The sequence below is a fragment of the Ambystoma mexicanum genome, chromosome 10 (assembly GCF_040938575.1).
Source record: "Ambystoma mexicanum isolate Mex_15411 chromosome 10, UKY_AmexF1_1, whole genome shotgun sequence".
Classification (NCBI taxonomy): domain Eukaryota; kingdom Metazoa; phylum Chordata; class Amphibia; order Caudata; family Ambystomatidae; genus Ambystoma; species Ambystoma mexicanum.
This window is the reverse complement of record NC_090932.1, coordinates 610,457,281-610,479,879: the sequence shown is the minus strand read 5'-3', so window position 1 is coordinate 610,479,879 and position 22,599 is coordinate 610,457,281. Positions and strand designations below refer to the sequence as shown.

At 52.7% G+C, this 22,599-nt stretch overlaps 1 protein-coding gene across 5 annotated transcripts in view; it reads left to right on the top strand.

The window, feature by feature from the left end:
• DOCK10 (dedicator of cytokinesis 10) overlaps nucleotides 1–22,599 on the top strand; it is a 2,208,289-nt gene that overhangs the window by 272,395 nt on the left and 1,913,295 nt on the right. Inside the window, exon 1 of one of the 5 annotated variants that reach the window (XM_069618178.1) lies at nucleotides 18,793–18,999. The exons of the other annotated variants lie outside the window; for them this stretch is intronic. Within the exon in view, the coding sequence (XP_069474279.1) occupies nucleotides 18,892–18,999 (108 nt within the window). The 5' untranslated portion in view covers nucleotides 18,793–18,891. Of the gene's footprint in view, nucleotides 1–18,792; nucleotides 19,000–22,599 lie in introns of those variants that run through there. 5 annotated transcript variants of the gene reach the window in all.

Below are 22,599 nucleotides of genomic sequence, written 5' to 3'. Positions count from 1 at the left end.
GCTCCCACCCATGCCACGTGTCTGTCTCCTGTACCCCCCCACTCCGCGCTCATGCCCGTGTCTCTCTCCTGTTGCCCCCCACACCCCCGCTCATGCCCCGTGTCTGTCTCCTGTTGCCCCCCACCCCCTCGCTCATGCCCCGTGTCTGTCTCCTGTTCTCCCCACCCCCCGCTCATGCCCCGTGTCTGTCTCCTTTTCCTCCCACCCCCGCTCATGCCCTGTGTCTGTCTCCTGTTGCCCCCCACCCCCCGCTCATGCCCCGTGTCTGTCTCCTTTTCTCCCCACCCCCGCTCATGCTCTGTGTCTGTCTCCAGTTCCCCCCCACCCCCCGCTCCTGCCCCGTGTCTGTCTCCTGTTGCCCCCCACCCCCCGCTCATGCCCCATGTCTGTCTCCTGTTGCCCCCCACCCCCCGCTCATGCCCCGTGTCTGTCTCCTGTTGCCCCCCACCCCCCGCTCATGCCCTGTGTCTGTCTCCTGTTGCCCCCCACCCCCTGCTCATACCCCATGTCTGTCTCTGTTGTTCCCCCCACCCCCGCTCATGCCCCGTGTCTGTCTCCTGTTCCCCCCACCCCCTGCTCATGCCCCGTGTCTCTCTCCTGTTGCCCCCCAACCCCCGCTCACGCCCCGTGTCTGTCTCCTGTACCCCCCCACCCCCGCTCTTGGCCCGTGTGTCTTTCCCCCTCCCGCCCACCCCCGCTCTTGGCCCGTGTCTCTATCCCCCTCCCGCCCATGCCCGCTCTTGGCCCGTGTGTCTTTCCCCCTCCCGCCCACCCCTGCTCTTGGCCCGTGTCTCTTTTCCCCTCCCGCCCGCCCCCGCTCTTGGCCCGTGTCTCTTTCCCCCGCCCGCCCACCCCCGCTCTTGGCCTGTGTCTCTTTCCCCCTCCCGGCCGCCCCCGCTCTTGGCCCGTGTCTCTTTCCCCCTCCCACCCACCCCCGCTCTTGGCCCGTGTCTCTTTCCCCCTCCCGCCCACCCCCGCTCTTGGCCCGTGTCTCTCTCCCCCTCCCGCCCACCCCCGCTCTTGGCCCGTGTCTCTTTCCCCCTCCCGCCTACCCCCGCTCTTGGCCCGTGTCTCTTTCCCCCTCCCGCCCACCCCCGCTCTTGGCCCGTGTCTCTTTCCCCCTCCCGCCCACCCCCGCTCTTGGCCCGTGTCTCTTTCCCCCTCCCGCCCACCCCCGCTCTTGGCCCGTGTCTCTTTCCCCCTCCCGCCCACCCCCGCTCTTGGCCCGTGTCTCTTTCCCCCTCCCGCCCACCCCCGCTCTTGCCCCGTGTCTCTTTCCCCCTCCCGCCCAGCCCCGCTCTTGCCCTGTGTCTCTTTCCCCCTCCCGCCCACCCCCGCTCTTGCCCCGTGTCTCTTCCCCCTCCCGCCCACCCCCGCTCTTGCCCCGTGTCTCTTTCCCCCTCCCGCCCAACCCGCTCTTGCCCCATGTCTCTTTCCCCCTCCCGCCCAGCCCCGCTCTTGCCCTGTGTCTCTTTCCCCCTCCCGCCCACCCCCGCTCTTGCCCCGTGTCTCTTCCCCCTCCCGCCCACCCCCGCTCTTGCCCCGTGTCTCTTTCCCCCTCCCGCCCACCCCCGCTCTTGCCCCGTGTCTCTTTCCCCCTCCCGCCCACCCCCGCTCTTGCCCCGTGTCTCTTTCCCCCACCCGCCCACCCCCGCTCTTGCCCTGTGTCTCTTTCCCCCTCCCGCCCACCCCCGCTCTTGCCCCGTGTCTCTTTCCCCTCCCGCCCACCCCCGCTCTTGCCCCGTGTCTTTCTCCCTCCCGCCCACCCCCGCTCTTGCCCCGTGTCTTTCCCCCTCCCTCCCACCCCCACTCTTGCCCCGTGTCTTTCCGCCTCCCGCCCACCCCCGCTCTTGCCCCGTGTCTTGACCCCGCCCACCCCCGACTGTCTCTCTAACTCCCACCCACCCCGCCGACCCCCCGTGTGTCTCTTTGACTCCCACCCACCCCGCCCACCCCCCGTGTGTCTCTCTCCCTCCCCCCACCCCCGCTCTTGCCCAGTGTGTCTCTCCCCTTCCCCCACCCCCCGTTCATGCCCCATGTCTGTCTCCTGTTCTCCCCACCCCCTGCTCATGCCCCGTGTCGTTTTCCTGTTCCTCCCACCCCCTGCTCATGCCCCGTCTCTGTCTCCTGTTGCCCCCCACCGCCCCGCTCATTTCCAGTGTCTGTTCTCCCCACCCCCCGCTCATGCCCCGTGTCTGTCTCCTGTTCCCCCCACCCCCCGCTCATACCCCGTGTCTGTCTCCTGTTCCCCCCACCCCCCGCTCATGCCCAGTGTCTCTCTCCTGTTGCCCCCCACCCCCCGCTCATGCCCCATGTCTGTCTCCTGTACCCCCCACCGCCCGCTCATGCCCCGTGTCTGTCTCCGGTTCCCCCCACCCGCTCATGTCCCGTGTCTCTCCTGTTGCCCCGTGTCTGTCTCCTGTTCTCCCCACCCCCTGCTCATGCTCCATGTCTGTCTCCTGTTCCCCCCACCCCCTGCTTATGCCCTGTGTCTGTCTCCTGTTGCCCTCACCCCCCGCTCATGCCCTGTGTCTGTCTCCTGTTGCCCCCCACCCCCCCGCTCCTGCCCTGTGTCTCTCTCCTGTTGCCCCGCACCCCCCGCTCATGCCCCGTGTCTGTTTCTTTTGTTCCCCCCACCCCCCGGTCATGCTCTGTGTCTGTCTCCTGTTCCCCCCACCCCCCGCTCATGCCCCGTGTCTGTCTCCTGTTGCCTCCCACCCCCTGCTCATGCCCCGTGTCTGTCTCCTGTACCCCCCACCCCCGCTCATGCTCGTGTCTGTCTCCTGTACCCCCCCACCCCCCGCTCATGCCCCATGTCTTTCTCCTGTTGCCCCCCCTGCTCATGCCCCGCGTCTGTCTCCTGTTCCGCCCACCCGCTCATGTCCCGTGTCTCTCTCCTGTTGCTCCCCACCCCCGCTCATGCCCCGTGTCTGTCTCCTGTACCCCCCACCCCCCGCTCATGCTTGTGTCTGTCTCCTGTACACCCCCAACCTGCCGCTCATGCCCCATGTCTGTCTCCTGTTGCCCGCCCTGCTCATGCCCGTGTCTGTCTCCTGTTCCCCCCACCCGCTCATGTCCCGTGTCTCTCTCCTGTTGCCCCCCACCCCCCTGCTCATGCCCCGTGTCTGTCTCCTGTACCCCCTCCCACCCCCCGCTCATGCCCCATGTCTCTCTCCTGTTGCCCCCCACTACCCCGCTCATGCCCCGTGTCTGTCTGCTGTACCCCCATCCCCCGCTCATGCCCCGTGTCTGTCTCCTGTTCCCCCACCCCCCGCTCATGCCCCATGTCTGTCTCCTCTTGTTCCCACGCATGCCACGTGTCTGTCTCCTGTACCCCCCCACTCCGCGCTCAAGCCCGTGTCTCTCTCCTGTTGCCCCCCACACCCCCGCTCATGCCCCGTGTCTGTCTCCTGTTCTCCCCCACCCCCTCGCTCATGCCCCGTGTCTGTCTCCTGTTCTCCCCACCCCCCGCTCATGCCCCGTGTCTGTCTCCTGTTCCTCCCACCCCCGCTCATGCCCTGTGTCTGTCTCCTGTTGCCCCCCACCCCCGCTCATGCCCCGTGTCTGTCTCCTGTTCTCCCCACCCCCGCTCATGCTCTGTGTCTGTCTCCTGTTCCCCCCCACCCCCCGCCCCGTGTCTGTCTCCTGTTGCCCCCCACCCCCCGCTCATGCCCTGTGTCTGTCTCCTGTTGCCCCCCACCCCCCGCTTATGCCCCGTGTCTGTCTCCTGTTGCCCCCCACCCCCTGTTCATGCCCTGTGTCTGTCTCCTGTTGCCCCCCACCCCCTGCTCATGCCCCGTGTCTGTCTCTGTTGTTCCCCCCACCCCCGCTCATGCCCCGTGTCTGTCTCCTGTTCCCCCCACCCCGCGCTCATGCCCCGTGTCTCTCTCCTGTTGCCCCCCAACCCCCGCTCACGCCCCGTGTCTGTCTCCTGTACCCCCCCACCCCTGCTCTTGGCCCGTGTGTCTTTCCCCCTCCCGACCACCCCCGCTCTTGGCCCGTGTCTCTTTCCCTGTCCCGCCCATTCCCGCTCTTGGCCCGTGTGTCTTTCTCCCTCCCGCCCACCCCCGCTCTTGGCCCGTGTCTCTTTCCCCCTCCCGCCCACCCCCGCTCTTGGCCCGTGTCTCTTTCCCCCTCCCGCCCACCCCCGCTCTTGGCCCGTGTCTCTTTCCCCCTCCCGCCCACCCCCGCTCTTGGCCCATGTCTCTTTCCCCCTCCCGCCCACCCCCGCTCTTGCCCCGTGTCTCTTTCCCCCTCCCGCCCACCCCCGCTCTTGGCCCGTGTCTCTTTCCCCCTCCCGCCCACCCCCGCTCTTGGCCCGTGTCTCTTTCCCCCTCCCGCCCACCCCCGCTCTTGCCCCGTGTCTCTTTCCCCCTCCCGCCCACCCCCGCTCTTGCCCCGTGTCTCTTTCCCCCCTCCCGCCCACCCCCGCTCTTGGCCCATGTCTCTTTCCCCCTCACGCCCACCCCCGCTCTCTTGGCCCCTGTATCTTTCCCCCTCCCGCCCACCCCGCTCTTGGCCCGTGTCTCTTTCCCCCACCCGCCCACCCCCGCTCTTGGCCTGTGTCTCTTTCCCCCTCCCGCCCACCCCCGCTCTTGCCCCGTGTCTCTTTCCCCCTCCCGCCCACCCCCGCTCTTGGCCCGTGTCTCTTTCCCCCTCCCGCCCACCCCCGCTCTTGGCCCGTGTCTCTTTCCCCCTCCCGCCCACCCCCGCTCTTGCCCCGTGTCTCTTTCCCCCTCCCGCCCACCCCCGCTCTTGCCCCGTGTTTCTTTCCCCCTCCCGCCTAACCCCCGCTCTTGCCCCGTGTCTCTTTCCCCCTCCCGCCCACCCCCGCTCTTGCCCCGTGTCTCTTTCCCCCTCCCGCCCACCCCGCTCTTGCCCTGTGTCTCTTTCCCCCTCCCGCCCACCCCCGCTCGTGCCCCATGTCTCTTTCCCCCTCCTGCCCACCCCCGCTCTTGCCCAGTGTCTCTTTCCCCCTCCCGCCCACCCCCGCTCTTGCCCCGTGTCTCTTTCCCCCTCCCGCCCGCCCCCACTCTTGCCCCGTGTCTCTTTCCCCCTCCCGCCCACCCCCGCTCTTGCCCCGTGTCTCTTTCACCCTCCCGCCCACCCCCGCTCTTGCCCCATGTCTCTTTCCCCCTCCCGCCCACCCCCGCTCTTGCCCCGTGTCTCTTTCCACCTCCCACCCACCCCCGCTCTTGCCCCGTGTCTCTTTCCCCCTCCCGCCCACCCCCGCTCTTGCCCCGTGTCTTTCCCCCTCCCGCCCACCCCCGCTCTTGCCCCGTGTCTTTCCCCCTCCCGCCCACCCCCGCTCTTGCCCCGTGTCTTTCCCCCTCCCGCCCACCCCCGCTCTTGCCCTGTGTCTTCCCCCCTCCCGCCCACCCCGCCCACCCCCCGTGTGTCTCTCAGCCTCCCACCCACCCCGCCGACCCCCCGTGTGTCTCTCAACCTCCCACCCACCCCGCCCACCCCCGTGTGTCTCTCTCCCTCCCCCCACCCCCGCTCACACCCCGTGTGTCTCTCCCCTTCCCCCACTCCCCGCTCATGCCCCATGTCTGTCTCCTGTTCTCCCCACCCCCTGCTCATGCCTCGTGTGTTTTTCCTGTTCCTCCCACCCCCCGCTCATGCCCCGTGTCTGTCTCCTGTTGCCTCCCACCCCCTGCTCATGCCCCGTGTCATTCTCCTGTACCCCCCACCCCCGCTCATGCTCGTGTCTGTCTCCTGTACCCCCCCACCCCCCGCTCATGCCCCATGTCTTTCTCCTGTGCCCCCCCTGCTCATGCCCCGTGTCTGTCTCCTGTTCCCCCCACCCGCTCATGTCCCGTGTCTCTCTCCTGTTGCTCCCCACCCCCGCTCATGCCCCGTGTCTGTCTCCTGTACCCCCCACCCCCCGCTCATGCTCGTGTCTGTCTCCTGTACACCCTCCAACCCGCCGCTCATGCCCCATGTCTGTCTCCTGTTGCCCGCCCTGCTCATGCCCGTGTCTGTCTCCTGTTTCCCCCACCCGCTCATGTCCCGTGTCTCTCTCCTGTTGCCCCCCACCCCCCTGCTCATGCCCCGTGTCTGTCTCCTGTACCCCCTCCCACCCCCTGCTCATGCCCCATGTCTCTCTCCTGTTGCCCCCCATTACCCCGTTCATTCCCCGTGTCTGTCTTCTGTACCCCCATCCCCCACTCATGCCCCGTGTCTGTCTCCTGTTCCCCCCACCCCCCGCTCATGCCCCATGTCTGTCTCCTCTTGCTCCCACCCATGCCACGTGTCTGTCTCCTGTACCCCCCACTCCGCGCTCATGCCCGTGTCTCTCTCCTGTTGCCCCCCACAAACCCCCGCTCATGCCCCGTGTCTGTCTCCTGTTCTCCCCCCACCCCCTCGCTCATGCCCCGTGTCTGTCTCCTGTTCTCCCCACCCCCCGCTCATGCCCCGTGTCTGTCTCCTGTTCCTCCCACCCCCGCTCATGCCCTGTGTCTGTCTCCTGTTGCCCCCCACCCCCCGCTCATGCCCCGTGTCTGTCTCCTGTTCTCCCCACCCCCGCTCATGCCCCGTGTCTGTCTCCTGTTCTCCCCACCCCCGCTCATGCCCCGTGTCTGTCTCCTATTCCTCCCACCCCCGCTCATGCCCTGTGTCTGTCTCCTGTTGCCCCCCACCCCCTGCTCATGCCCCGTGTCTGTCTCCTGTTGCCCCCCACCCCCCGCTCATGCCCCGTGTCTGTCTCCTGTTGCCCCCACCCCCGCTCATGCCCTGTGTCTGTCTCCTGTTGCCCCCCACCCCCTGCTCATGCCCTGTGTCTGTCTCTGTTGTTCCCCCCACCCCCGCTCATGCCCCGTGTCTGTCTCCTGTTCCCCCCACCCCGCGCTCATGCCCCGTGTCTCTCTCCTGTTGCCCCCCAACCCCCGCTCACGCCCCGTGTCTGTCTCCTGTACCCCCCCACCCCCGCTCTTGGCCCGTGTGTCTTTCCCCCTCCCGCCCACCCCCGCTCTTGGCCCGTGTCTCTTTCCCCATCCCGCCCATTCCCGCTCTTGGCCCGTGTGTCTTTCCCCCTCCCGCCCACCCCCGCTCTTGGCCCGTGTCTCTTTCCCCCTCCCGCCCACCCCCGCTCTTGGCCCGTGTCTCTTTCCCCCTCCCGCCCACCCCCGCTCTTGGCCCGTGTCTCTTTCCCCCTCCCGCCCACCCCCGCTCTTGGCCCGTGTCTCTTTCCGAATCCCGCCCACCCCCGCTCTTGCCCCGTGTCTCTTTCCCCCTCACGCCCACCCCCGCTCTTGGCCCGTGTCTCTTTCCCCCTCCCGCCCACCCCCGCTCTTTGCCCGTGTCTCTTTCCCCCTCCCGCCCACCCCCGCTCTTGCCCCGTGTCTCTTTCCCGCTCCCGCCCACCCCCGCTCTTGGCCCGTGTCTCTTTCCCCCTCCCGCCCACCCCCACTCTTGGCCCGTGTATCTTTCCCCCTCCCGCCCACCCCCGCTCTTGGCCCGTGTCTCTTTCCCCCTCCCGCCCACCCCCGCTCTTGGCCCGTGTCTCTTTCCCCCTCCCGCCCACCCCCGCTCTTGCCCCGTGTCTCTTTCCCCCTCCGGCCCACCCCCGCTCTTGGCCCGTGTCTCTTTCCCCCTCCCGCCCACCCCCGCTCTTGGCCCGTGTCTCTTTCCCCCTCCCGCCCACCCCCGCTCTTGCCCCGTGTCTCTTTCCCCCTCCCGCCCACCCCCGTTCTTGACCCGTGTCTCTTTCCCCCTCCCGCCTAACTCCCGCTCTTGCCCCGTGTCTCTTTCCCCCTCCCGCCCACCCCCGCTCTTGCCCCATGTCTCTTTCCCCCTCCCGCCCACCCCCGCTCTTGGCCCGTGTCTCTTTCCCCCTCCCGCCCACCCCGCTCTTGCCCTGTGTCTCTTTCCCCCTCCCGCCCACCCCCGCTCGTGCCCCGTATCTCTTTCCCCCTCCCGCCCACCCCCGCTCTTGCCCCGTGTCTCTTTCCCCCTCCCGCCCACCCCCTGCTCTTGCCCCGTGTCTCTTTCCCCCTCCCGCCCACCCCCACTCTTGCTCCGTGTCTCTTTCCCCCTCCCGCCCACCCCCGCTCTTGCCCTGTGTCTCTTTCACCCTCCCGCCCACCCCCGCTCTTGCCCCGTGTCTCTTTCCCCCTCCCGCCCACCCCTGCTCTTGCCCCGTGTCTTTCCCCCTCCCGCCCACCCCCGCTCTTGCCCCGTGTCTTTCCCCCTCCCGCCCACCCCCGCTCTTGCCCCGTGTCTTTCCCCCTCCCGCCCACCCCCGCTCTTGCCCCGTGTCTTTCCCCCTCCCGCCCACCCCCGCTCTTGCCCCGTGTCTTCCCCCCTCCCGCCCACCCCGCCCACCCCCCGTGTGTCTCTCAGCCTCCCACCCACCCCGCCGACCCCCCGTGTGTCTCTCGACCTCCCACCCACCCCGCCCACCCCCCGTGTGTCTCTCTCCCTCCCCCCACCCCCGCTCACACCCCGTGTGTCTCTCCCCTTCCCCCACTCCCCGCTCATGCCCCATGTCTGTCTCCTGTTCTCCCCACCCCCTGCTCATGCCCCGTGTCTTTCTCCTGTTCCTCCCACCCCCCGCTCATGCCCCGTGTCTGTCTCCTGTTCCCCCCACCCCCCGCTCATGCCCCGTGACTGTCTCCTGTTCCCCACACCCCACGCTCATGCCCCGTGTCTCTCTCCTGTTGCCCCCCACCCCCGGCTCATGCCCCATGTCTGTCTCCTGTACCCCCCACTGCCTGCTCATGCCCTGTGCCTGTCTCCTGTTGCCCCCCCGCTCATGCCCCGTGTCTGTCTCCGGTTCCCCCCACCCGCTCATGTCCCATGTCTCTCCTGTTGCCCCGTGTCTGTCTCCTGTTCTCCCCACCCCCCGCTCATGCTCCGTGTCTCTCTCCTGTTGCCCCCCACCCCCTGCTCATGCCCCGTGTCTGTCTCCTGTACCCCCCACCCCCGCTCATGCTCGTGTCTGTCTCCTGTACCCCCCACCACCCCGCTCATGCCCCATGTCTGTCTCCTGTTGCCCCCCCTGCTCATGCCCCGTGTCTGTCTCCTTTTCCCCCCACCCGCTCATGTCCCGTGTCTCTCTCCTGTTGCCCCCCACCCCCGCTCATGCCCCGTGTCTGTCTCCTGTACCCCCACCCCCCCGCTCATGCCCTGTGTCTCTCTTCTGTTGCTCCCCACCCCCTGCTCATGCCCCATGTCTGTCTCCTGTAGCCTCCCACCCCCCGCTCATGCCCCATGTCTCTCTCCTGTTGCCCCCACTACCCGGCTCATGCACCGTGGCTGTCTTCTGTACCCCCCACCCCCCGCTCATGCCCCGTGTCTGTCTCCTGTTCCGCCCACCCCCCGCTCATGCCCCGTGTCTGTCTCCTCTTGCTCCCACCCATGCCCCGTGTCTGTCTCCTGTTGCCCCCCACCCCCTGCTCATGCCCCGTGTCTGTCTCCTGTTGCCCCCCACCCCCTGCTCATGCCCCGTGTCTCCCTCGTGTTCCCCCCACCCCCACTCATGCCCCGTGTTTCCCTCGTGTTAGCCCCCACCCCCCGCTCATGCTCCGTGTCTCCCTCGTGTTCCCCCCACCCCCTGCTCATGCCCCTTGTCTCTCTCCTTTCCTCCCCACCCCCGCTCATGTCCCGTATGTGCCCTGTACCCCCCGCTCATGCCCTTTTGTCTCCCTCGTGTTCCTCCCCACCCCCTGCTCATACCCCGTGTCTCCCTCATGTTCCTCCCCACCCGCTGCTCATGCCCCGTGTCTCTCTCGTGTTCCCCCCACCACCGCTCATGCCCTGTGTTTCCTTCCTTTTCCCCCCCACCCCCTGCTCATGCCCCGTTTGTACCCTGTTCCCTCTCACCCCCGCTCATGCCCATGTGTCTCCTCTATGCCCCGCCAACCCCGCTCATGCGCCGTTGTGTTCTTTATACACCCCGCCTTCCCTTTCCATGGTGGCCATCTTGGTAAAAGATTTTCCTTCCTACACCGAGACGCCGCAGGCGTCCCGGCGTAGGAAGGAAAATCTTTTTGGTTTTTTTACCACCCGGCATTCCCACTTTGAGGACATAAGATGTTAGTGGTCTTCATCTATTGAAAAGGATGTTATGGTCACGTTGTACTAATAAAAACCTTTAAAATTTAGTAAAAAAAAAATGTTACAGGGACGTTATGGTTAAGTTGCACTAATAAAAACCTATGAAATTCAATGAAAAAACTTTGTTAAAGGGACGTTATGGTTAAGTTGCGCTGCTAAAAACCTATGAAATTCAGTGAAAAAACTTTGTCAAAGGAACGTTATGGTTCCAAGTAAAACCGAAAAACCCTTGAAATTCGCCAGATATGGTAAGCTAAGCAACCATAACTCGCGCCACCACCGTGCACTGCTAAGACTAACACCCAGGACATCAAAGATGACATCACAAATGTCATTGATGACATCACTGATGACATCACATGTCCGGCTCACTCTTTTTTCTTTTGCTGGCATATCTAGGCCACATGGTTTTCTTCAGTAACAGTCAGAAACTAAACATTTTATTTTATTTGTAGACGTATCCTTCAAGTAGGTTCTTACAGTAATTCTGTTAGAGTCCAGTCACATCATATGAAACATATACATACGGGAAGACACAAGCTTGAAAGACAGCAATCCTTTTTGTGCATAAAGATAATCAATAGACTTATGAGCACTTTCTGATAGTTCTGTTGTTTTTTTTTATGGCTGTACTTTCCCTGTGGGTCCAATCACATCAAGTGATACATATACATAGGGTGAATAGCAGCTTTGAAACAGAGCAATCATTTATTTGCATGAAAATAATCAGTTAAGTTATGAATTGTTTCTGCTATTACTTGTGCTTTTTTGCTAACTTCACTTTCCCTGTATATACCCATATTGGTATGTGTTCTTGTGTCTTTGTGTTTTGTCTATAGTAATGTTTTATTAGCTACGTATTACATATTTCACAGTACACAAAAATCTATTAAGAAAACAATTATCATTTCATTATTCAACATATTAACATTACGAATATTATACCTTCATCTTGTACACTGCACACCATGTTATGTTTCTGTATCAGTAGCTTAGTATACTAGATAAAACCCCATAATAGAATGCTATTTATATCAATGCATCCTTCAATGCACTAATTAGGGTATGATATTTATTGCAATGATCCTTGACACTTGTTTCGCAACATTATAATAAGAATCCCTTGTACACATAGTTCATGAAAAGTACATACACATGTGATGTCATCAGTGATGTCATCAATGACATTTGTGATGTCATCGTTGATGTCCTGGGTGTTAGTCTTAGCAGTGCACGGTGGTGGCGCGAGTTATGGTTGCTTAGCTTACCATAACTGGCGAATTTCAAGGGTTTTTTGGTTTTACTTGGAACCATAACGTTCCTTTGACCAAGTTTTTTCACTGAATTTCATAGGTTTTTAGTAGCGCAACTTTACCATAACGTCCCTTTAACAAAGTTTTTTCACTGAATTTCATAGGTTTTTAGTAGCGCAACTTAACCATAACGTCCCTTTAACAACATGTTTTCATTGATATATATATATATATATATATATATATATATATATATATATGTTTAACATTAAATATGTGTTCAATGTAAAACCTTTTGGCAAAAGGCAAAAGTGCTATATAAATAACACACCATCCTCCTACCGAAAACCAGCATCTGCCTTCTGTTTAGAGGGTGAAGTAGGGGTGTGAGGTTGGCATTCTTGAGGGTCATACTTGTAAAATCTGCCCACGGAAGGCTGCACACCAGAATTAAAACTGCTTTTTTTACTGCAGATTTGGATCAGTCTTTAATGGAGGTGGGTTTTGTGTAACAACATGGGGGTTCACTGTCCCAAACACACCTTCCCCTTCCACACCACCCAGGCATGATCGGTTGGGGGGGGTCTAGCTCAAGCAGCTTCTACACCCACCGCTCTACTATGCCTGTGACATCTGCAGGAATCTGGTCCCCTCTAAGTGTTCTCCTCGGCCCCTGCATGCTCCTTGCTGTGACGACTTCCTGGTTCTGGCTAACACCAGCACACGTTTCTGGCAGTGGGTTTTAGAGGTGGTCCTCGATATTAGGTCTTTATGACACCCATACAAAGGTACAACAAAGTGTGATTTTGGGGTTTGCAGTAACACTTGGTATCTGCAATGGTGGATTGCGGCATATCTTTTGCTTTGCAAATTTGCTTAGCTTTTCCAACATGCCTCTTGCACTATATACACTTGCTTTCGTTATGGTTGTAAGCTGGTAGATTTCCCAAGCACATATAATCAACAAGGGCAGTCAAATATGATTGGCATTGCATCCCATTTTTAACACTTGAATTGATGTTTCCTGATCATTTATGTATTACTGACCGTGAAGAAGGAAAGACAGAAATGAACCAATCCCTTTCTTAGACCTGCTGTCTTTTCCTAGATGCAGTGCTGTGCTGGTTATCTGAAATATGGGTTATAACAATTCTACAAACAATCTTACCAAGACAATCTCACTGCTTCCAGATGGGTCATGCTTTATTTTACCTCAATAATAGGGATGCATCAACAACAGTGGTTTTAGCCCGTTTCGATTGAAGTGTAGGGTCATGTTTACATGCTGGTCACTCTGTCTTTTCTGCTTTGACCAGTGTCTCCTTGAAATCTCTTTTTTTTGCATTCCTCATGGCAGTTTTTTAGTTGTAGTAAACAGAGAAATTTGGATGGCAGTTATTTTTATCTGCTCCCAAGAAGACCATCACCTAATCATAGTCATAGTTATACCTTCATCAATATTCTGAGTATTGCGGGATACCAATGCAAACCACTATAAACAGTGAAGAAAGATTAGAATGCAGCCATGAAGGGGTAAGACACCATTCTAAGATATTGCACTGCAAAAAACGGGTTCCAGGATGTAGATTAAGGCTATAATGTGGCATTACAGCATTTGACAGGCAAATGTGAGCCACAGTTGGAACAGCGAGCTAGTGAAAGGTTGAGAGAATCGTTTCCCAACGAGGATATGAATGGTAGTGAAGATCTGCTGATGAGTAAGGGGAGGTTGAGACAGTGCTGCTCACAGATACTCTGCTGTTGTTGAAAATCGTACATTAATTTCTCAAGAGTTTCTATGAAGGGATCACAGAGAAAATAGCCTAGTATGGAAGTAGAAACTCACCGAAGAAGTAGAACAATTCCTTTGAAAAACTCTCTGAGTTGGCTATGCTGCTTTGAAAGTAGGCACTTTTGGTGTTTTGTTACAGGCTAGTTCGTTAGGCCGACAATATTTCAGAAGATTAAGTAAGTACTTAGAGGGTTGAATTTAAAATAATTCTAATGTTTTTAGGTGGTGATATATTTCGACTGAGGAATTGTTTACATTAGCATGTTCCCCTTTTGTTTCTTTTTATGCCAATTGAAGCAATCTGAATATGTTCTGTACGTTAGCAGGCAATGTTGTGTAACCTTTCAGTTTCACTCCTAAACTAGAGAACAGGTACACTGTTTAAGAGTTGAGGCTCTGACTACCGAATAGTTGGTAAAAGGAATTGAATAGAGAACTAAACAAGTTGAGCCTAAATAGTTGCCATTACAATATAATTGCATACTTTTTATACCATTATCATCTCTGTGGGATTTCTTGTTTGTAGGTTTCTCCCTACCCATTGATATCTCCTCATGTACCAGTTTCTCTGTATGTATCTCTCTCTACACTTCTGTATCTCTGTAACTGTATTGCTGTAATTTTGCATCTCTGTAACCCTCTTGCTCCACATGCTATCCATGTAGCCAGCACCCCGATGCCTCAGGGCTTGGCGCGCAATACAAATGTTAAATAAATATAAATTTTAGGTATTCACCCTATCACTTTTAACATGTATCCCACTGAGGATGTTCCAAGAGTTAATTGAAACATGTCAGTGTGAAGAGATGGAAGAAAATTATTAGTTTTTCTAGGTTTTTGTACTCATTGATATGTTGGTTTTACTCAAAGTGTTTAATAATGTAGCATGAGACTAAACACATTTATAGTTATATAGTCTTTAAACACAATACAGTATGTGTCTTCAAAATGTAAATTCTTGGCTGAAACTCTATGTGCCATTTTCCCCGATACGATCAGCCTCCTATCGCTGGCTGCACACTCACTTTCTTTTGTGCTTATCATGCTGCTCTGCCAAAGAGAAAAGTGAAAGTAACTTCTGGAACCATGGTGACCATGTTGGAATGTATTCACATTGTCCAGATACTGATTTGTACACTATATGTTTATTCATTTTACTATTATATGCAATTGGATACAAAATGACATTAATAATGTGCATTTAGGTGGTGTTGGATTCCTTTGGTCATAGCAGCTTCCAATATTTTAAGTAGCTGTACTGCGTGAATAAATATATTTGAAACTGACCGGTTTTATTTGTTAATTAAAATGTCCCTGCATTGTTAAAAATATTTCTCTTTACATTTGGGAACTAATATAGGAATTGATCCAGAAATGGATAGGCCTTTGTTTTGTTTACCTGATTGTCCAGTTTCCGCATTTGGACAGCTTCCATCTTGATTATTGGCATAATATGGTCCTCATTGCGAGCTTGTTGGTCATTTTATTCCCACTACTCTTTTGGGCAGTAACAGAATTACCATTAGTTTTATCACATACCAGAGTTCTGACTTTGGAGGTAAAATGATCCTTGTCCTCAAGCCCAGGAACTGTATCTCTCCAGCCCTAAAATCTCTCCACTGGCTCCCGATGGCCACAAAGATCAAATTCAAGAGCCTCTGCATCACTCGCAAGGCTTTCTGGGGCCTGGGTCACGCTATCTCCAACTTTCTCTCCCTAAATACTTCCCTGCTAGAGCCCTCTGCTCCTCTAACTCCAACTCTCTGCTTGTCAAACGCCTCTTCAAAAAGAGAGTGGGGGGCAGGTCTCTCTCTTCGGCTAGTGCATCTCTTTGGAACAGCCTCCCTGCCCCTCTCAGACTTGAGCCAGACCTCCTTAAATTCCAGACTCTTCTCAAAACCTTGCTTTTCTCTACCTTCTTCCTTCTTTCTCTACCCTGCTAATCACCCCACTGCCGCTGAGACTAGTGGACTGGTCCTTCGTGAATCACACAGGTTACCAGGCCCTCTGCCCAGTCAACACCAGCCCGCTCACCCCCTTAGCAATGCCCTTGTGGGCCCCCTGCCTGGAGACTGTGCATCTCACCCTTGGGATTCCTCCACCTTAGCACTTAGCCAGCGGCCTCCTCCCTTGGCACCCCTTAGCACTTCCCTCCCGGGCTCCCACCACCACTTGCCCATACTTTACTCCTCCCCTTCCTTCCCTTGCGCCTGCACTTCTGTTCACTGCACTTGCATGTCCGAATTTCACAAGGCCTAGTAGGACCACGATTGTATACTTACTGTTTTGCCATTGTTATTTACTATCCTTGTTCCCTCCCCACTTTGTCTTGTGGCACCTGGAAACACCATTGTGTTGTATAGGCGCCTAACAAATGCTAAATAAATAAATGGCGGATTCCCACCTCCCAGTATATTGCCAAAATTAACTCGTACACTTCATCACCAAATATTGAAGGATTTACCACAGTGACATTTCTTCTCATTGTAAATTCTTTAAAATCCAAATGGAGTCTGCTGGACTCTAAAAATGCGGACTAACACCAATATTGCCATACTCATAATCTAGTGGTAAGTCCACCGGACTGACTGGTAGTGATGGCAAACAAGGTAGGTGGGAGCAGAATTACCACCAAACTAGAAATAAAGCCCTCTATCGCCAATTCACAGGCAATTTCTCTTTCTCTTTTATCTCATGGAGCCAAGTATGTACAGCAATGAAAAAGAATGAAATGCGCAAATGACTCTATTGTGGGGAAAGCATAGGCAGGCATGACAGGCTCCCTGTGACCATGAAGCTATCTGCACTATAAACCCCTTGCCTCTGGGTGTGACTTGTGACACCTTTCCCAGAACTACTAAGTGAATAAATGGTGTCGCCTATGGGCTTTCTCTTCTGAAGGCGCATGGACACGACCCTCATTCGTGCTGGTAGAGTACCCTCTGGCCTCTCTGCCTGGTCTGCTGTGCTTCCTGTAAAGACCGGCACCTTTAATGTAAACAGGTCCTCTTGTGGCAAGCGGAACAGCCCCGCATATATGAAGAGCTACGAATGGCCCAGTCTGTAAGTGAGCGGTGTGTTCCTTTCGCTGAAAAATTGAGGGCATTTCCTTTTACCCCAATGCACAGCCCCAACACAGTGACAAAAGAATGGAGTGACGCTTAATCAACGCCTTTAGCAATCCACCCGAAGAAAGAATCACCCACTTTGATTTAATAATGAGACATGACATTCCTTTATGAAATATAGCAGTGTGACATGCTATAACCTTAAACCAAAACGAAGAGGCCGTTATCCTGAAAAAAGACACCACCTTGAAAATTGTAAACAAAAAAAACAATGATCTGAATTGAAAAGTGCAGAGAAGTCAAAACTTGGGGGAAAAAAATGACGAAAACAAAACAAGTTCCTAGTAAAAAATGCCTCTAATACATTTTCAAGACAACATCATTGTCATACAAATGTGTGAATGTCATACGAGGGTGCAGCTAAGTCACTTAATTACATTCTAAACACTATGCTTACAGATACAAATTAGAATCAAGTCATCTCGAACGTCTGATGAAGTCTGTGGAACTTCGAACGCTAATGCTTTGTTCAATCTCTGTGTAATTTTTTCAGTTAGTTCAATAAAAGGTATCAAAACCTACACCATGCGTGATTTTAAAACTGTACTAATAAATACACCATCACATTTTTCATTGCAACAATACACATAGAAAATAAAATCAGAAGATCCGTGGTGTGTTAAGCAGGTTTGTGTGCAAGCATACAGGTTCTTTATTTCCTGGGAATAACATTAAAGCATTGCGTCATTAGTACATAGCGAAAATCAGTAAGAATAAGTCTAGGAGCTGAGGAAGGGTTCATATTCAGCTTGAAATGTCCTAGATCAGCTGAAAATACAGTATTTGAACTATTTGCGAAGCACAGACCCGTTTGTGACATGTGGACCTGTTCGCAAACATGTCATCACGCCGTGCAACACTGTCCGGAAAGTCTGCGATGACGTCGGACGTTCGCAAACATCGACAAATAAAAAAAGGTGCAAAAAGTTGCAGAAAGTTCATAGAAGTGTAAAAAAAATACTAGAAGGTGGGGAAGGGCACAGTTTTAAGGTAACACTTTCTAGAAAGGCCAACAATGCTGCTGTATTGGGGTTAAGTATAATATTTGGAAGTTGTAGCAAATTAGGGTGCATTGATAAAACATATGAAATTCAGTGAAAAATGACTTACGATGTCATCTTTGATGTCCTGGGTGTTAGTCTTAGGTGGTGGCGTGAGTTATGGTTGCTTAGCTTACCATAACTGGCACATTTCTGGGGGTTTTACGGTTTTACTTGTAACCATAACGCCCCTTAACTAAGTCTTTTCACTGAATTTCATAGGTTTTTATTAGTGCAACTTAACCATAAGGTTCCTTTAACAAAGCTGTTTTCTGAATACACATGTATGTGAAAGTTGCTTTGGGCCCCAGCAGGGGTTTGGGCAGTAACATGGCAGTAAATGCACTGGGATACCGTCCAAGGCTAATAGCATTGCCACAAATGGGTATGGTGCAGTTAGCGCAGGATCCTGATTTGCGGGGAGGGGGGGTGGGAATTAATTGCACCGCAAATAGGTGGAAAGTGGCAAGATTAACCACTAGCTCAAGCTGGAGGTAAATCAACTTTCTGGCCAAACTCCGGATTGGGCAAAGTGGTAATGTGGCAGCAGCGCTGTTACCACTGCATTTTTACCCCTCATGAGGCCACTTGAATTCTTGCGTGAGAACAAGTAGCGAGATTCTTACAGTCAGGGAAAATTCGGATTGCTGGTTGATTTGTGGCGAGTTCACAATATTGTAGTGATTTTTATTTGGTGTAAAGTCGGAAACTGTATTATTTTAAGTTGACTTTATTCTTTTTAAACGTGTCAAAATAAATATATCTCATTTCTTCTGTAAAATACTTGAATTACAGTGTAATGGAACCATTTTCAATAGCAGAGTAGTGTGTATTGATATTGAGAGCTTGTGTTGGGGACACAGAGGTGCAATTTGGGATTGACATATGCAGGTGGGTGCGGTGGGGTGCATTCTACTGTTTCGCGCTGGCCACCAAATTGGCTACAAAACTGCCCTAAAGTCTACTTCTGCGCTGTGCATTTCCCCTCCTCTCTGCTGCTGTCATCCTTTGCAGGAGGTTCTTTTTGCTTGCTCTCTGTGCCTCATCCTGTGAGTCTAATTGTGCATGTCCTTTGAGGTTGCACACTATGAGTAGGCGACAGGGCTACATAGACATCCTCAAAATGCTTTCATTTCCTAATGCAGTTGCATTTCGAATTCTCTGATATGTTTTCTTGTCTTCTGTAACTTCTACCCTCCTTACTTTTTTTAATACCGTAATTGATTTAGTTACGGCCAACATGTTAACATTGTTTCCTTGTTAAGTATTAACATGTAACGTTTATTGTTTTTACATTTCTGCATGCGCCATACAGACGACTCTGCCTATGTAATACCAAAGCAGAAACACGTGCTCTTATTCAGTAGAACAGTTCCTGTTTTATGATGTGCACGATGGCGTGCTTTTTTAACCATAGATGTGCTCACAGGAAGCCACGGCCAGACCTACTGGTTTTCTCTTCCTTTCTGATGTATCATTTTTTTTCTCGTGTGATGTACTTCCCTTTCAAAGTCTGCAACCAGTAAAATGTAGTTGCCTGAAGCCTCGCTGCTCCAAACGTGAATGATAGAGTTCGATTTGAACGACCCACTCGCGCCCCTGCCAAGCCACCCGGCACCATGAGTATTCGAGGGAAAGTTTTCAAACGGGACCACAGTGCTGAAATCTGGAAGAAAAAAAGGACCATGCGACGTGTGAATCGAGGAGAGATCCAGAGAATGAGCTATGTATGCCCATTTCGTATTAATTATGATCAATGTATGCAACTATTATACGCTGATGATAGGGGATTTGTTTAGAGCGTCCATAAAAACATATGACGCAGATGTTTTGCTTACTACTTGAAGCAGGTGAGATAAGAAAATACACGGAGGAGCCGTGGTCAGAGAGGACGCTCTATTCATAATGGATAGCTGTAACATGCCCTGTCATTTGAAGTGCTGGTTTGGTGTTCGACTACGAGGGTGTGACTATGTGCTACAGGCGATGCCCTTTTAAATTGATTTGCATCCCGGTAGCATTAATTAGCTAAATTGAATTAGCCCTGCGATCGAAAAGGGAACGCTTCATCCCGGTGGCGTTAATATTCTGCTGTATCCTATCTACTTCTTTCAAAATGACAAGAAGGGGGGACGTCCTGAAAATACGATTGGGGTGCTAGCTAGTAGTTCTGCGGGTCCTGGCATGTAGTTTACAGAATTAAATCAAGTGCTTTCCTTTCAAATCTAGAAAGGACTAACACGTCGCCATGTTGTCATATCGCCATCCCTTTTTAAATGTCGCAATACATTTCAGGAGTGATTATGAACCCACTGTAACCTAGATCTATCCAACTCTACATACTGGAGAAGTGATTAAGCAATGATATGTCTATTTAAGTGATGACAAAGAGACCAGCCTTGGGATAAACCTTTTTTTTCTGTTGGACATTTCTCAAAGGGTAAGAGTAGACGTACTCCCAAATTTAAATTTAGCAGTGGGGTAGATATATGTAGTACATTGTACCTGATGCTGTGTGAAGTCCAGTTGAGATTGCTTGCAGAAATCAGGCTGTGGTTTGGCAGGGAGGCAGAACAGTTTAATAGGGATGACACAAAACGTGCATTGTACAATCTGACGTCATCCCAGGGTTGCCAGAGGTAGCAGCTGATAGCCATGGCTGCTCTTGTGGTACCACTGGCATTGCCCTTCAGGCCCCTGGCTTCGATGTTTCAGAGACAGTGTCAGGAATGTAAAGAGCTGTGTTTACTTTCTTTTTCAGGTGTGCGGCCATTATGATAGGCCTGCCCGAACCTATCATTGCTTTCTCTTTACCTTGAGCACAGTATATCAATAGCATACCTAAAATGACCATTACGTGCTACATGCAGTTGTCCAAAAAAAATGATGTGACTCAGTACTTGAAATGTTTTTCAAAGAACATTCCCCATATGTCTACAGTGAATTTCAAAGCTAAAAGTCCGTGTCAGTCCAAGATTGCAAAGAAACCAAGTTGACTGGATGGGCCTCTTCTCATAGCATGGGGTATACTCCCTTGCACAGGGGAGTTGCTAGGTCTGGAAAAGACCCGGGGCTAAGCTGATGTCAGAACTGTTGGGACTGGGGGCTAGCAAGCCTTTTGGCTGCAGCTCCTGAGATTCTATCCGGGGCTACAACCAAAAGATCAGGGGCTATAGCCCCTTTAGCCCCCCCTAGCAACGCCCCTGCCCTTGCATAATGAAGAGATCAAGGCAACGGAAAGCACATGCCTAGAAATTAAGAATGTACAAGTATTTGAAAGCTGACAATGTGGATTTAATTCATAGAATGAAAAACATAGACAACAAAAGAAGTTATATGTTTTCCAGTGATAACAGTGATAACATCACGGTCTAAGTTCACGTGACAATACATCCAGTGACACACCCTGTCAAAGGTCATGAGATGTTACTTCCCATTATGTCATCAGCTGTATAATTTGCACTACCCTGGCAATTTGGTGGACTGATGTCCCTGCCAGAACATTTTTTTTTTACGAGTGTGAGGAGCACAGAGAAGCAGTTGTTTACCCAGAATTAAATATGGCTAACCTATACAAATAGTCGTCATAGCAATCTACACACCATCCAAGACCCCCTTGCATCCTATATTGAGAGATTTCTCTCCAAAATAAAGTTATGAAAAGAGTTACTTGGAACTACCATTTAAAAGCTCACATTCTACTCTAGTTACTTCATTATAAGTTTTCCTATCTATTTTAGTGTGACACTTTACGTAATATAATGAGAAACATGTTGCTCTATATCATTTTAACGCCTATTAAGGGTCACTTAATTCGGCAAGCAACTCATGTCAAATTAGATTAATTTCGATGGAATTTTACATGCAGAAAACAGATGCAATCCAAACGTATATTTCTTTGGGGATGCATTTCTCTAAATTACCCACTTCAATTTGTAGCACATACTTAGGTTTTACCATGTTATGGTGCACACCAGAATCCAGACTTCCTCATCCACTTTTCAATTCACTAATTAGCACTCTCTCAGCCCAGCTTTAGGATATTTATTGCCAGTCTTTCATTGGAAACGGTAATATCTGTGAATAACAATGGTGGAATAAGAGGATTTACAACACAATATCACTTTCTGGTAATACTGATGATTGATGATTTATTTTGCACTTCATGCCAATCTGTTTCTAAGAGCTGCATTCATTGGTGTCATTACTATTACCCGCACGTAGTACTAAATATATTGATGTTGCAAGGCTGAAGGACTGGGCCTGCTCGACCGAGTTTCTGAGCTCATGTCGCATGACAGTGCACTATTGCAGAGGGTAAAGTGTTGAACTGAGCTATCGCTCTGGCGGCAATTTGATGTGACTGCTGTTGAAACTACAGTATGCACTGCATGAAGTAACACTGCACTGAGAAGTATTAACTACAGCATTTGCTGCACACTTCTGCAGTACTTTGCTGTGCTCTACCTTAAACTGCAGACTACAGTGCAGTTTACTAGGGAATCACTGCGTGAAATAAGGTTTCTACTAAATAGTAGGGCAGTTTAGTTGCAAAAACTGTACTACACCCTAATATATATTTTACATTTGTACGTAGATCACAGTGTGGAAACCATGCACTAAAGTATTAATTGCTAAGAATTATACACTTTGTAGTATTCTGCACTACTATATATTGGTTATGTTACGCTATCAGAGTTTATATAGCACACTTTCACCCAGAGGTATCTTGGCGCTGGGAACACACGTAGCTAAACACTGTGGCCTAAAAGAGAAGAGTATTTAAGGATCTCCTGAATTGTAGATGATTTGAGATAATTATATACTGCAGAATATATCACAGTGTACTAGAGATACAACTCATGCACTTCAGTTGTTACTAGACATTGCTACAGTTTAGCTTTAAAAATTGTAGAGCACTCTAATATATACTATACTGCTGTACAGATAATGCAGTGTGTACACCATTTACAGTACTTACTACAAATAATAGTACAGTTTCGTAATATTCTACAGTACACTGCTACATATTGCAGAAAATATCACAGTATACTTGAGACACAATCCCCGTCCTTCAATTTCTAATAGAAATGACTGGAGTTCAGTTGAGAACATTGTTTTAAACCACTGTCTATGCAATTAAATTATGCAAATACTACTGTGCAACAATACTATGTAACAATGGACAACGGTACACACCGGTCTGGATTTTGCATTTATGTTGGCTAAGAGCAGATGTGCACGTTTTCTTCCTCTGTTCCAATTGTACTGTGTACACTGTGCTTATGTTCTGAATATTAATGACATACTGGTAGAAATGGTCTGTC